The following is an 11,799-nucleotide window of genomic DNA, read 5'->3' as shown; positions in this document are numbered from 1 at the left end:
GCAGAGGGGTGGGTGAAGGGAGACGCTGGGCAGTGTAATATAAGATATAATAATAATTTATAAATTATTAAGGGTTCATGGGGGAGGGAGGAGTAGGAAGGGAGGGGGAGCAGAACAAAGGAAAATGAGCTGATTCCGAGAACCCAAGAGGAAAGCAAATTTTGGGAATGATGAGGCCAACAAATGTATAGGTGTGCTTTACACAATTGATCTATGTATTGTGATGAATTGTATGAGCCCCAATAAAATGATTTTTAAAAAGAGATTTTTTTTAAAAGAAAATGATAGTCAAGTTTTCTTATGGTTGTACATATAAAGAATCAACATTTTCGTGTTCTCCTTTGAATAAAATGTTCCACTGCAGTTGACTTTTTAACAATTATTGTGTCTGTTATCATCCAACCAATAACCAAAGTAAAATTGAGATATGGAGATCATGCTTTTAGGTAATTCTGACGTCATCCTCCTTCTCCCCTTCCTCCACCCTAATAAAGCCACCAGATCACTTCTGCTCTAAATGAGTTTGACTAGTCTTACTTTATCTTGCACTGCAACAAGATCGAAGGGTCAGGAGACAAGGCCACACTGTTTGGTAAAAAATACTAGATCCATAAGACTGTAGATTGTTTATTTTGTAGCGTAACGTGAAACAAACATCTTTGATGTTTTTCCTGTTCTAGGCTTGGGTTGCTAAGATATCGTTAGTTTGACAAGACCTACTAATTGTTAGAAAACCCTGGCTTTACCTCCCTGACCACGGTTATCAAAACCTCCTAGACGTTCTCAAAGTCTCCATAACCAACCCATAAAGGGGAACTGCTCCAATTGTATGCACTCTTGTAAGTTCCACAGGGGAGTATACTTACTGGTAATATATTGCCTATTAGGTTAAGTTCCAAGTTCAGATTTAGGCTCTCTTCTGTTCATGTAAGGCTGGCCTCTTTCCTGGTCAGCCTACACATAGAGTAGTGCTATCATCTTTAAGAAGCATATTTATAGGAATGTGTCCAGGGACCAATAACCAGTGAGAAGAACACTCCAATCCATATCACACGAAGAAAGTTTAAGTGGAAACTAAATCAAGCTTGAAGAAGATTCTACACAAGGACATTTAGGCATATAGAAAGATGGGTTGATTTTTATCCATGATGTTTCCTGACTCAAATGAGTGAAGCTTCTGGGGCAAAAATTAAACAAAACAAAACAAAAAGCATCTAATTATGCAGAACAGAATAGACATGCCTTGAAATGAAATCTCCAGTAAGGAAGGCCTTGAAATGGAAGTTAGATAAACCAGAAATCAGGAATGTTCTTAGAAGAGTCCATGAACATTTAAGTTCCTTTTATGAGATATTATACACCCATAATAGTCTCAAATCTTTGATAATAACGTATGTGATTTTCCAAGCAATAGAATACTGCTCTAATTTTGAAGTCTCTTTCAGTTAAAATTGTTTGGGTGATCACAGAGAGTTGCATGATGGAAGGCATTATGTAAATTAAGAAGATAATTTTAGTCATCATAAATAATAATAATGATGATGAATGGTAGTGTCACTGAGAAGAAGTTGCCCTGTCATTTGTTAGCTCAGAACAACCAGCTGTGAGTTAAAAATAATGAGTGTCCAGGCCAGGAGACTAGAAAGTGGATGAGCCCATTTTAACCTCCAAACCAAAGACTTGGGTCAAACGCCTGATCTGGTGATGTGAGTATTTGAAAGCAAAGTGAATAAAATACTTAGCTCTGAGCTTTAATATCCCCCAACTGAATGCTCCTTACAAAAGGACTTGGTTTCTGAGCCTCCCGAGTCTTTTGGGGCCAAAGATATCAAAAACAAAGGAATCCTCAGTTCCCTGCTCTGTGTTCCCTGCTCTCAAAGAACTTCCAGGAAGAAAACTGAAGTCGGCGAACTGCTAAGTCAACAAGACCTCTTCGAAACACATGGACGTATCACTTATATTCACAAAATCCCTAACTGAGGGTAAATTAAAATGTAATGCTACTAGGGGTCCAGTTCATTTATGAATGAGTTTATCCAAATAAAAAGGCTTTACTATTATTATTTATTAACCACTTTATTGGTGGGCTCTTACAAACCTTATAACAATCCATCATTCAGTTGTTTTAAGCATATTTATACACATGTTGCCATCAACATTTTCTTTCTACTCGAGCCCTTGGTATCAGCTCTTCATGTTTCCACCTCCCTCCCTCACTCTTCCACCCTCATGAGTCCCTGATCAATTATATATTATAGCTGCTATTTCATGTCTTACACTGCCAATCGTCTCCTTTCACCCACTACCCCCTATTTTCTTGATATCGCTACTCCACTACTGTTCCTAAGGGTTTTATATGCCCTGAGTTCCATGTGAAAGCTCTTATCTGTACCAATGTGCATACTCCAATCTACCTAGATTTTTAAGGTAGAGCTCGTCATGGGAATGGTGGGGCGGAAGCATTCAGGTACTAGAGGAATGATGTGTGTTCTGTCAGTGCTATACTGCACCCTGGTTGAGTCATCCCTTCCTTCCATGCCTTTGGACGATTGTTGACAGCTGGGCTTTGGGTCTCCACTCCACGCCCCACCTCTTTCACATAGATATAATTATTTGTTTTGAATTTTTTGATACCTGATACGTGATCCAGTCGACACACTGTGATCACACAGGATGGTGTGCTTCTTTCATGTGGGCTTATTTGCTTCCCTGCTAGATAGCTGCTTGTTTAATTCAAGCCTTGAAGACCCCAGATGCTATAGCCAGGCACCATCCACTTTCTTTACCATGTCTCTATGTCTGTGTTTATTGGCTTGCTCAGAGTACTTCTCTTGGTAGTAAACTTATCTTAACCTCCTTTAGGTGCCTCAGGAAAACAAGTCTAATTAAAATAAGGTTTTCTGAGGATATGCTGAGGGCCAGTGACATTCAGGGCAGAGAACTTAGTTCAAAAGTTCATGATAACGGTTTTTTGAATTCCAAAGGGAATCTTGAAATATTTTCAAAAAGGATTCAGGACTACCACAGGGACTTATTAGGAAGAACTTTAAGAAAATGAAATCTGAATTGGTGAGAAATAGGCCAGGAATAGTGTGTGGACCGTTTTTTCCCCCCTATCATGACACTCAGTTTTCATAGATAGCATGTGTTGCCCTAGGATACTTTTGTTGGGAAACCTGATGTTATCCACTTTACAGCCATAACCTTGCCCTTTCAGACATTTTTTATTCCTCAAGCTCAAAGAACATTTCAAAGGAGCACAATTTCATTACCACAAATGTGCCCAAACTGCCATTTTCATGTGATATAAATTGAAAAGTGCAGAATTCTTCAGAGAGGGTGGAAAAGATTTATATATCACTATCAGAACAGGATGGAAGGTAGGTTGAGAAACAATAGCCCACAGTCTTATACTTGTTTTCAATAAAGGTGTCTATGATTTTGTGGAATTTGTTTAAACTTAGTCTTGTGTTGTGAAAGATAGGTGGTGGCGGGAGGACAAAGAAGAAGAAAGAAGGTGATTTAATAATTTTAGTCTTTAATTTTGATGTGTTTACCTTTTGACATGGTCCAAGTGTTATCATTTGGATTTCTTTAATAGTCATTTACTATTGCTTTAATTTTTCTCTTAAAGACAGTAATTACTATATTACCTTGCATCAGTCTTATTTTCAATAATTTTAATCCTATCTCTTTGAAATTTTCATTCTATTAGATTTTGATCTTTCCCACTTTACATTTTCGCTATTATTCTGTTTTCTCAGCTACCTGAAAATGCATTTTTGCCTCTTTGATATTAATTTAAATTGTTTGTTCTTTTAGATTTATAACTTTAAAAATAATTTTTCTTTGAATGATTTTGTGCATTCTATTTTTTCTCTAGGAAACAATGTACAGTAGCTTAGTAAAAAGAATCATCTATTATAACAGCAAGGATCTCTAATATTTGTCCACAAACTTTGACACAGATGCTTGTGAACATAGCCTTATAACCTCCACTAACTGGCTCTGTTACCTTGGGGACCGCATCTTGTATCTAGGCCTGTGGTCACAAAACATGAAAATGCTGATCCTTTTTAAAGTACCTTATCAGGCATTGTAATTAATCTTTTCCATTATGCATTCCAAAGGCAAGTAGGGTCTGATGAAGGAGAACAAAAAAGCACAACCTTCTCTCTTCCACTCCATATTCCACGTAGCAAGGTGACACACTCTTTATAACTGTGCTAAGAACCGGTAACATCTTACTGAGAATAAAGATTTGTCTGTAATAAGCTGACTAAGATTGGAACCTGGGTGGAACAAGTGGTTAAGTATTCAATTTTTAACCCGAGATGGTGTTTCAAATCCACCAAAATGTGTATCAGCAGGCAGGATGGGTGAACTGCTCTCACGGCCTTGAGAACGCTATGGGAACGTAGTCTACAATGGTCTACATGCTCCTTTGGTGAGTAGTAACAGGGGTTTTAAAAACGTATGAGTGGACATCGAAGATGTGACTGTTGGTCTTTCCTACCTGGAAAAGAGAAGAGTGAAGAGAATCGAATGCTGAAGGAAATAAGTAATCCAATAGACTAGCAAATTACAAGAAGCCCTGTCTCCATGATCCTAAGATCAGAACTAAGTGATGCCCAGCTCCCACTCCAACTACTCAGAACAGGATCACATGAAAAGCTCCTCGGTAGAGGGAGAAAAAAATGTGGAACAAAACTCAAAATAATAAACAAGATCATAACTAATGGTCTCACAGGAACTAATGGAGCCTCGGAGACTATGCCCCTTTGTCACCTTTATCGTGTGAAAATGCACTCAACACCCTTAATCTAATTTTCAGCCAAACAAAAGGTAGGTCTCTAAGGTGAATAATAATACTAGGAACGTATTTACTCCTTAGAATAAGCAACCAGTTTGGATCCAAAGGACATCATTTCCCTAAGAGCAAAGCTCAGAAGGTAGGAAGGATTTGGAAAGAAGGATGAATACAATGGAAAGAAAGAAGAGAAAGTGGGGTAAATGATGTCGCTTTGTGGATATTACAATCACTAACATGACACAAACTGTGTGTGCATTGTTGGATAGAAAGCTGGTCTGATCTGTAAACCCTCATCCAATTCACAGTAAAATGCTTTAATAAAAGAGAAGAAAGCCCGTGGAGCAATTCTACTCTGCACACATGGGATTGCCTTGATTCAGAATGGATTTAACAACAAATACCAAGAAGACATTAACCCATGGTCTCATTGTGAAGAGAGCACAACTTGAGCCCCAACTGACTTTAGCACTGACCCACCAAGAGTCATCTGTTCATTCTGGATCCCCGTTTCCTCCTTTTGAGACAGAGAGTTTTAGACTAGATTATTTCTATGAACCCCTTGGGCATTAATCGTCTATGAATTTACAACTTGTTGCTAAAAAGAAACTAGGAGCACGGCCTAAATGCCCATAAATATTGAATTGCTGTATTGTTATTTGTACCAGAGAATGGAAGCCCAGGGGAATTTATTTCTGACAAGAGTATCAACATCTCTCTAATCATACTTGTTGATGAAAGCAACAGGTTACCATGATAACATAAAGGAGTGTTAAGTCTGGCCAGGTGCCTGACGTACTTGCCGTTGATGACACCATCCGGGTTCAGCATGGGGATGATCTTGAAAATGAAGTTTTCCCTCAGGAGTCTAGCCACAGGGTCACTGCTGACCAGGAACTCTAAGGTCCCCTTCATCACCCAACTGGAATTACTCTCCCCTGGGTGAACTCGGGCAGTGATCACTTGGTATGGACGTTGCCCTGCAGAAAAAGAAAGAAAGAAAGTTAAAACTAAATGTGTTCCACTTTCATCAAAATATTCTCCACAGAGCCAGAATTCTACCTGACTGGCATGGCGCCCAAATGGGATGATTATTCCTAATACATATGATATGCATGAGTCCATTGTCCAACGGCCTCCATCTTCATGAATTGGAAATCCCAAGAGAATGTAAAGTTAGATATTAGGGCTATTACCTAAAGTATAAATTCTTAGTAATATTAAAAGAGGCCAAGAAGCAAATGTTATGAAGATTACCCTAGAAAACAATGGATTATCCTGGGGTAATCCAGTTGTACGATACGGATCTGAGATTAAACATTGTCTTTACCACCTAGCAGCTGTGAGATATTAATTTCTCTGAATCCATTGATCATCTTGAAAACGGGACCAATAATTTATAACTTCAACTGGTTGTTACCGAAACAAGACATATAAATCTAAATCACTCAGCATATTGCCTGCCATTCTATACATGTTGGTTCACAGCTCTCTCAATAAAAAATTTGTGAGTAAGTCGGTCCTCTCATTATCTATCTGAAAGAGACGTCCAGTATAGATGTAGTATATGTAACACTAAAAAAGGTACATGACAGAGTTAAGGATCTGGAAGCTCTCAAAAGAGCTCTAAAAAGTATTTTAGAGACACAATACTTTCTTCACTTCTCAAAGCGAGTCAAGAAATGGCTTTTTACTAAGTCACAAGGATAGACTCAATTAGAACTTGTGAATGCATTGAGTTGGGAACAATGAGCTTGCCTTCCCTCCTTTGCTGCTAGAAGACATTTGGAGTATCAACTTGTCGAGTCACATTCTGAGCCACTATCTGTACATAGGTGGAAATGTGTTTTGGTTGATTGATATTTTGATATTGATTATATGTTCAAGGGTGCTTGCGTTAACATCCTATCAGGTATTCACTAAGTATATTCTATCACCCTACCCCATTAAGTACTTTTTTCCCCTAATTATTTTAATGGTACTGAGGAAGCATTTGCTAAGCCCTAAGTTATCTAGTATCGCTAGAACACAAACAGCACAAGTAGATAGTTTCAACCAACAGAAACATATTTTCTCACAGTCAGTTCAGAAGGACAGAAGTCCAAAATCAGGGAGAGAAGGCTCTAGGGGAAGCCTTTCTCTGAGTCCACCTGGGGGACCCCCCCAATACAAGGACAGGCTCTTGTTTCCTGGTTCTCCCTCTGTCCTTTTGTCTCCTTATAAAATAAAATCTGATCCCAGTCACAGCCCAGAAAAACTTACTTCATGTTGAATCAGGGTAGTGACCTGAGTTGGGGTGTTGCATCTCAACCCGATCCCTTTACCACTGATTGGCTTGGCAGTTCAGATCACATCATGAGAGATAATTACATCGGTATATAACTACCAAACCACTGAGAAGCATGTCCAAGCTTTGACACATATTTGAGAGGCACATAATTCAATCCATGAGAATAAGTATAAATACTCCGGTCACTATACAGCCTAATATTTAACAAGCCAATAATTTCTTTCTGCCTCATTCAAATCCTGAGTTAAATATGGGTTATCAACCCTTACACAGTAGTTTTTAAGGGCACAAACATTGTCTAACTGTAAGAAAAGACAAATTAAAATAACTCTTTATAAGAGAACTAAAGCACAGATAATAGAAGACAGGGGGGTTGTTAAAACATTTTAGATATATTTACATTATCATCAAATTAAACAAACAAACAAACAAACCAAAACAGTTGGTTTTTCTAGATTCTACTGACATCCAGTGAAATCGAGATTTAAGGGAAATACTGTTGTTAGTTGCTGTAGAGTCAGCTCTGACTTATAGTGACCCTCTACCCAACAGAACGAAGCACTGACTGGTCCTTTGCCATCTTCATGATCATTCATAGGCTTATATGTTGCTCCATTGTGTATTTCCTATGCATTCCAAATTAGGGAGTTCACTATCCAAATTAGGGAGCACTATCAAGCAGTATTTCTATAAGCCAATGGGGTCCATGGAATTTCTGTAGAGTAACTGTTGGAAGAAAAATACCAGTCCTTCCTAGTCTTTAAACTCAGCTGAGACCTGGCCACCATGGGTGACCCTGCAGGTATCTGAAATACTAATAGAATGTTGTTGTTGTTGTTGTTAGGCATCATAGCATTGGCTCTGACTCATAGTGACCCTATGTACAACAGAATGAAACACTGTCCAGTCCTGTGCTACCGCACAATTGTTTTTGCATTTGATCCATTACTGAAGCCACTGTGTCAATTATCTCTTCAAGGATCTTCCTCTTTTTCATTGCCCCTTTACCAAGTGTGCTAGTCTGGGTACTTTAAAGAAACAAATCTACAAAAACTCATGTATAAGAGAGAGGTTTATATAAAGGTTAAGTGTGCATCAAGAAAACATCCCAACCCAGTGCTGTCCAAGCCCACAAGTTCAACATTAACCCATATGTCCAACACCAATCCACAAAGTCCTCCTCCATCTCACAAAACACACACAGTGATGCCGACTGCAGGAGGAGAGCAGAATCAGTGAATGTGTAAGCATCTCAGCACTGGCAGGGGTCTCCACACAGGTGCTTCAGCACCCAGGTCTGCATCGGGGTAGGTCCATGTGGCTTCTCCTCAGGGATGTCTCACAGGAAGTGAGCCTTGCCAGCCAGAACAGGGAACTGGCTAAGGCAGCTGCACCCTGGTGTGACCATCAGAAAGCAAGAGACCCGAGAGGTCAAAAGGCGAGGCTCACCGAGCCATTTATCTCTTCGCCCTTCAATTAACCCCATATGTGTTTATCGGCCAATTTGGCACAATAAACTAAGTACCTCACCAAGGATGATGTTCTTCTCTGGGTAGAAGGTCAGATAGCATACCTTTCAGTATCAGAGCCACAGGCAATCCACCACAGTACAACACAATGGCAGGTGGTGGCATAGATCATTATATTTTTACTGATTATGGTGAAGGAAATTCACCTCAGCATTTTGTCCTGTAAAGAGTTACAGACTCAGAAACCCACCCAAGGGTGCTACCTGTCCTGTAGCCTCACTATGAATCATAATCAACTCGAAGGCAGTGAGTTTAACTTTTTTTAGAGTCTTGTACACTGGAGATAATAGTTGCATTTTCCTAAGGGCAGATGTCTTGAGCATATTCCAGGAGCAGTAGCAGGTACTGGGGAGAAAAAATTGAATAAATGATGGCTCTTGTGCTCTGAGAGTCCATCACATTTTTCAGTAGTGGTTACACGCTGGCCTGCTAACCCCAAGTTCTGCCGTTTGGAACCCCCAGCAGCTCCTTGGCAAAAGGTGAGGCGTTCTACCTCGGTAAAGAGTTACAGTTTCGGAGAATTCCCAGAAGTAGTCCTACTCTGTCTCTTCTGAGGCCATTCTGTATGTCTCAAATTCTTCCTTAATTAAAGAGAAATGAGACAACTCCCTTGAGGGAACCAAAGAGCACAGAGCTGCCTGTCTAAAACACCCCTGGACAACACGTGTGTGACAAAAGTAAGAACATTTCTACAGAAATCAAAATTAGCTTTGAGATTCTGCATGAGACTACAGATTTACTAACTGAAGATTTCTGCATCAAAACATTGGTATGTGGGGGGAAGATAGACAGTAAGCTAGCTGGAAATTATCTGGAGGTCCACCTTTCCCTCCATAGCATTTTGAGTCACTTTTCGTTCCCTCCAAACAAGCTGCATTGGCGCTCCAGTACAAAGCTTACTGAGAAATAAAGAGGCTTGATGAATTTGTACCCAATCAGCAACCCATTTTCCTTTCTATAATTCCATATCACTCTCTTTGTGGTTTTTGAACTATGTTCATTTACAGTCTATCGAACAACAATCGTAAGTGCTTCCAGGCCAGCAAAAAGAAATAAAAAATAGCTTACATTCTTGTAAATTTTCAGCACCAAGTGAACACTCTCGTTATCTGGACCAGTTGGCTTCCATTGCCTGATAGCCTCAGTCCACTGCAGGGCATTAGTCAATACACCAAATACAGGCCCTCTCAGAGAGCATCAGCCAGGTGTGCTTTTCCACTGGAGGGAGGGTCAGATTGATCATCTGCTTTATTTTAACAAAGTAAATGAACTGGCAGGCTCTTCTGAACATCTCAATAAAGCAAATGGAGAAAATTGTGGGTTCTCATGAAGACATGTAAGTCATTTCCCAGTGATTTTCCTCTCTCCCTTTGTGTAATTTAAGACAATTTTCTAGGCATATAGTGAGCTAAACTTATGGGACCATTCAGTTGTAGGAGCAAATGGTACCCTAGCGAACCCATAATAGACAACAGCTGTAAAGAGTATGAAGCACGCATACCATGTGCTTTTTCCTCCATGTAATTGGCAAGTGCCGTCTCAATAACTCATATTTGTTCAGCATTGAGCAGTTTTAGGTATCAGCATTTATTGGTTTTTTTTTCCTCTGCAATTTATAAAATCGATTCCAGAGGTACTGAAATCTATGAAGGAGACCTAGTTTGGCCATATTCTAATTTTTGAAATTACATATTTGCAATTACCAGTAGTAGTGACAGCTATAAAAAGACGTTAGGAACAACAAGAGGATTGAATAATGCCTGAGGGAAATTAAGCTATAACCAATAAAAGTTGAATTAAAACTGAAAGACGTGTGATGATATGCATGTCTATCTAACTATATAAGGCTCTATACATTTATTTCTTCTTTATATCAACAATATATATTAAGATTCTGCTCACAATTTGCTGAGGAACCCTGGTGGCACACTGGTTAATTGAATGGCTAGCAGTTCAAAGGCACCAGCCTGTTCCACAAAAGAAAGATGTAACAGTCTCTTTTGATAAAAACTTACTTCCTTGGAAATCCTCTGGGCCATTCTACTCTGTCCTACAGCACTGCTAGGTGTTGAAATCAACTAGACAGAAATGGGTTTCTATAGAGCAGCATTCTGTTACTTTCTAGGGATTCCAAAGGAAATAATGGTTCTCATCTTTATTGAACTAATCATAGTCAAGCACAAAGATAATTATGATCTAATTTTATTAGGAGCATTCATCACAACTTGTTCATACAAAGTAGACTGCTTGCACACATCTGTAATAATAAAATGGGAAATTATACATTATTTAAATATCCATCCATTGGAGCTAGTTATAAAATGATAAAACTGACTATAGTAGCGCCATTAAAAATGACATGTAGTGGTCTCTCAGTAGCCATGAGAAGATGTTTGTGATATAATGGTGAGTTGAATCAAGAAGGCTGAAGGAGTTCCATCATAGAAAGCTCTCATTAGTATATAACTCTAAAACCTACTTAGAAGATGGAGACCCCGAGTGGTGTACATGGTTGTCATAGCCAGTGGCTATCTGAAAATATTTGACATTTAAGTCTACCCAGAAGTACTTCTGAAAAAATGCGAGGCAATCTACTTCTAAAAACTCAACATTGAAAACTAAATGGGGCACAGTTGTACCCTGATACACATGAGATGACCATGCATTGGTTTAATGCAGGGAGACCTATCTTGAAGTGGAGATCACCTGGTTTATTTTTATTACTTACTTCTTTATTCTTGTCTTGAAGGCTTATCTCTTCAAAAAAATTAAAATCACATAAAGTCATTTAAAAAGACAAAATATTTTTACACTGTATAGGAGGAGGAAGAGGAGGAGGAGGAGTAGGAGGAGGAGGAGAAGGAGAAGAAGTAATATTTCAAATGCAAGGTGTCTTTTGACCTAGTTCATCAAGTCGGAGTCAGAGTTTGCCAGGTAAAGGAAAAGGAAATAGGTTGTAAAATGAGAGAAGTGGTAGCAAGCAAAACACTTGCAAACCAAAGTACATAATACCTGAGGACAAATGATGTAAGCTTATATGGCTGAAGCATTAGCTATATGAGTGGAAGAGATGGTGTGAAGCTGAAAACTAAGTTTGTACCTGCTTCTTCATAGCCCAATTATATAAGCCTCTATACATTTATTTATCCTTTCTTTCAACAATATCCATT

The 11,799-nt window shown here is 39.0% G+C and overlaps 1 protein-coding gene across 1 annotated transcript in view; it reads right to left on the bottom strand.

Annotated features, from left to right (window-relative positions):
* Window positions 1-11,799, bottom strand: part of AGBL1 (AGBL carboxypeptidase 1) — a 1,177,048-nt gene that overhangs the window by 724,537 nt on the left and 440,712 nt on the right. The window contains 1 exon segment of the mRNA XM_004709893.4: window positions 5,610-5,790. Coding sequence (XP_004709950.4) covers window positions 5,610-5,790 — 181 coding nt within the window.

This window comes from Echinops telfairi, unplaced genomic scaffold, assembly GCF_000313985.2.
Source record: "Echinops telfairi isolate 266 unplaced genomic scaffold, ASM31398v2 ScPeMD7_7409;HRSCAF=8447, whole genome shotgun sequence".
Taxonomy (NCBI): domain Eukaryota; kingdom Metazoa; phylum Chordata; class Mammalia; order Afrosoricida; family Tenrecidae; genus Echinops; species Echinops telfairi.
The sequence above is the reverse complement of the archived record's forward strand: the minus strand, read 5'-3'. Positions and strand labels throughout refer to the sequence as shown.